The following is a 2107-nucleotide window of genomic DNA, read 5'->3' as shown; positions in this document are numbered from 1 at the left end:
TTACCAGTTCTGTCTTGTCTAGGAGTTTGAGGGGAAGGTATTTTACTGGGCCTGCAGATAGACTTGCTGGTCCCACATGATTCTGTCAGGGGTGGAAGCGTATTAGCATTGTATAGAAAATATTTACAAAATAGTTTTAAATACAAAATAGTTCTGTCCAGTTCTGTCTTGTTCTGTTAAAAAGAAAACCATCATTCAAAAAGAAATAAAATGTTTTCAATTAAATTAAATTACCTGATTCCTGTATCATATTATTTTGATGTTCATCTAGAGTCAGCTTACACTCGGCAGTCTTTCGGGGCATGGAAACAGTTACTTTTCTTGGTGGTGAATCTTCACTGTCTGAAACAAAAACGTTTAATGCATTCAGAAAAACTATTAACATATATCTATATATATATTTTAATATATTACCTAGCAAAATATATTACCTAGTAAATAAGATTATTTGTTCCATTAAGCCAATCATGTTTCATTTTTTTAACAATTATTTTGAATAACTCTAAACATTCATTCCTACATACCTCTATCCACATCATTTGGTATTCTTCTGTATTTTACTGCCCTATGGTGATAACTTGTGTCTGTGTCACTTTCCATATTTGACGTTTCTTCTGCCTTTTTAAGGTGTTTTAGGGCAAGTTCCCAAGTACCTATAATAAAAATTAGAGTATATATAATTCATTATTACGAAACTTTGTATAACATCAAAACATTGAGAAATTTTTGATTTAACCATATGAATCAATGCTTGTATTTAATTACTATCAATGGAATAAATCTTGCTGATGTTGAAACGTCTCCATTTCGATGGGTCTGGTATTTCTCCTCTTTTGGCTTTCGATGATTGGTTTTCACGTGGCCAATAGCCCACGTTTGATCCCTGGAAAGGGGACATATATTTGTAAATATATGTATATGTAAATGTATGTCTCATAAATCGAGGCCCCACTGTATTTCATATATTATATACATATATATCTCTAAATCTATCAACATATATCATATACACATATTTTAAATACTAATGTTTTAATTTTGCAAATAAACAATATATATATATATTGACTTACATCAGATGCACTAAACATCCATTTGATATGGATGATTGACAATTCTCCTTCTTCATCTTCCACAACGATGTATTTATTTTCAGATTCAGCCATCTACAAATTTAAACTGATTAGGGACATTTTCTGCAGCACATTATCAGTGTCTAAGAAAATAAGCAGTCACTAATTTTATATAGTACTAAACAACAATGTTAACCTTAATTCTAATATGTTATGATGGTGAACAATACTTTTTACTAAAGTTAAAAATTTTGCAATGTAAGCAAAGAGTATTCCTACAGCTTGCACAAGAATCAAAAACAATCACAAGAAACTTACTAGTCATAAATCATGTAGTATTGACAAGAAGATATAAGTACTTTCTGTTTTCTTGATTAACATTCCTCTGGTTGATGTGTTAATCCTATACACTTTTTTTAAAAGTCCTTACGTGGATTAACATTGAAGGCCCCAAATATTCTTGAATCACAAGGACTAGTAAATATTGGGCTTTGAAAAGGATATACCCTAACAATGAAGTAATTTTCTTCACTTCTTCGGCTGTGTACAGTCCTTAACACTTCACAGCAATTATATCCAGGTAACGAATATACATTGTTAGGAAATTTATGAGAAATTTTATTATCTGGAGATGTTTTATAAATCATGGTATTTTCAGCCTCCTTTATTCTTTTTGTAATTTGGACAATTGGATTTTTACTTGATCTGACCATCTTTTTCAGCTGATGCAAATAATTTTCAAATGGAAAAGCTGAACAACTGTCAAGAGTACCATGTTCCTCAGCATCTGCTGTTAGGTGAATCAAACTGTGAACATTGTAGACTAGAAAATCTTTCCCATACAGATCACCACACCTTGATACAAAATTCAGCAAAAGGTCATGAGCATATTTGCCGTATTTTAAGGACATACATGTGGGCGAAACAAGAAAACTTATACCAACACTGAGAGTAAGGAAATGATCATACATCTCTTGGGGTAGAATACCTTTCAATACAAGCTTTCCTGTGTAGAGAAGAAACTGTCTGTATTC

General features: G+C 31.6%; 1 protein-coding gene across 1 annotated transcript; it reads right to left on the bottom strand.

Annotated features, from left to right (window-relative positions):
• Positions 1-218: 218 nt before the first annotated feature.
• LOC138350362 (uncharacterized) lies at positions 219-1473 on the bottom strand. The gene is made up of 5 exons (XM_069300989.1): positions 1392-1473; positions 1074-1166; positions 766-883; positions 525-653; positions 219-342 (listed from the first exon to the last, which is right to left on the bottom strand). The coding sequence occupies exons 2-5, from the start codon at positions 1164-1166 to the stop codon at positions 221-223; spliced, it is 462 nt and encodes a 153-aa protein (XP_069157090.1). The 5' UTR covers positions 1392-1473; the 3' UTR covers positions 219-220.
• Between the last annotated feature and the right edge of the window lie 634 nt (positions 1474-2107).

The sequence above is a fragment of the Procambarus clarkii genome, chromosome 45, assembly GCF_040958095.1.
Source record: "Procambarus clarkii isolate CNS0578487 chromosome 45, FALCON_Pclarkii_2.0, whole genome shotgun sequence".
Lineage (NCBI taxonomy): Eukaryota > Metazoa > Arthropoda > Malacostraca > Decapoda > Cambaridae > Procambarus > Procambarus clarkii.
The sequence above is the reverse complement of the archived record's forward strand: the minus strand, read 5'-3'. Positions and strand labels throughout refer to the sequence as shown.

Bases quoted from the DNA above. Each gene is read 5' to 3' on its own strand.
- LOC138350362 (XM_069300989.1), bottom strand. From the start codon at position 1,166: ATGGCTGAATCTGAAAATAAATACATCGTTGTGGAAGATGAAGAAGGA. The intron at 884-1,073 runs GTAAGTCAATAT...TCCCCTTTCCAG, and splicing joins GGATGTTTAGTGCATCTGAT to GGATCAAACGTGGGCTATTG. The intron at 343-524 runs GTATGTAGGAAT...TTTTTGTTTCAG, and splicing joins ACCAAATGATGTGGATAGAG to ACAGTGAAGATTCACCACCA.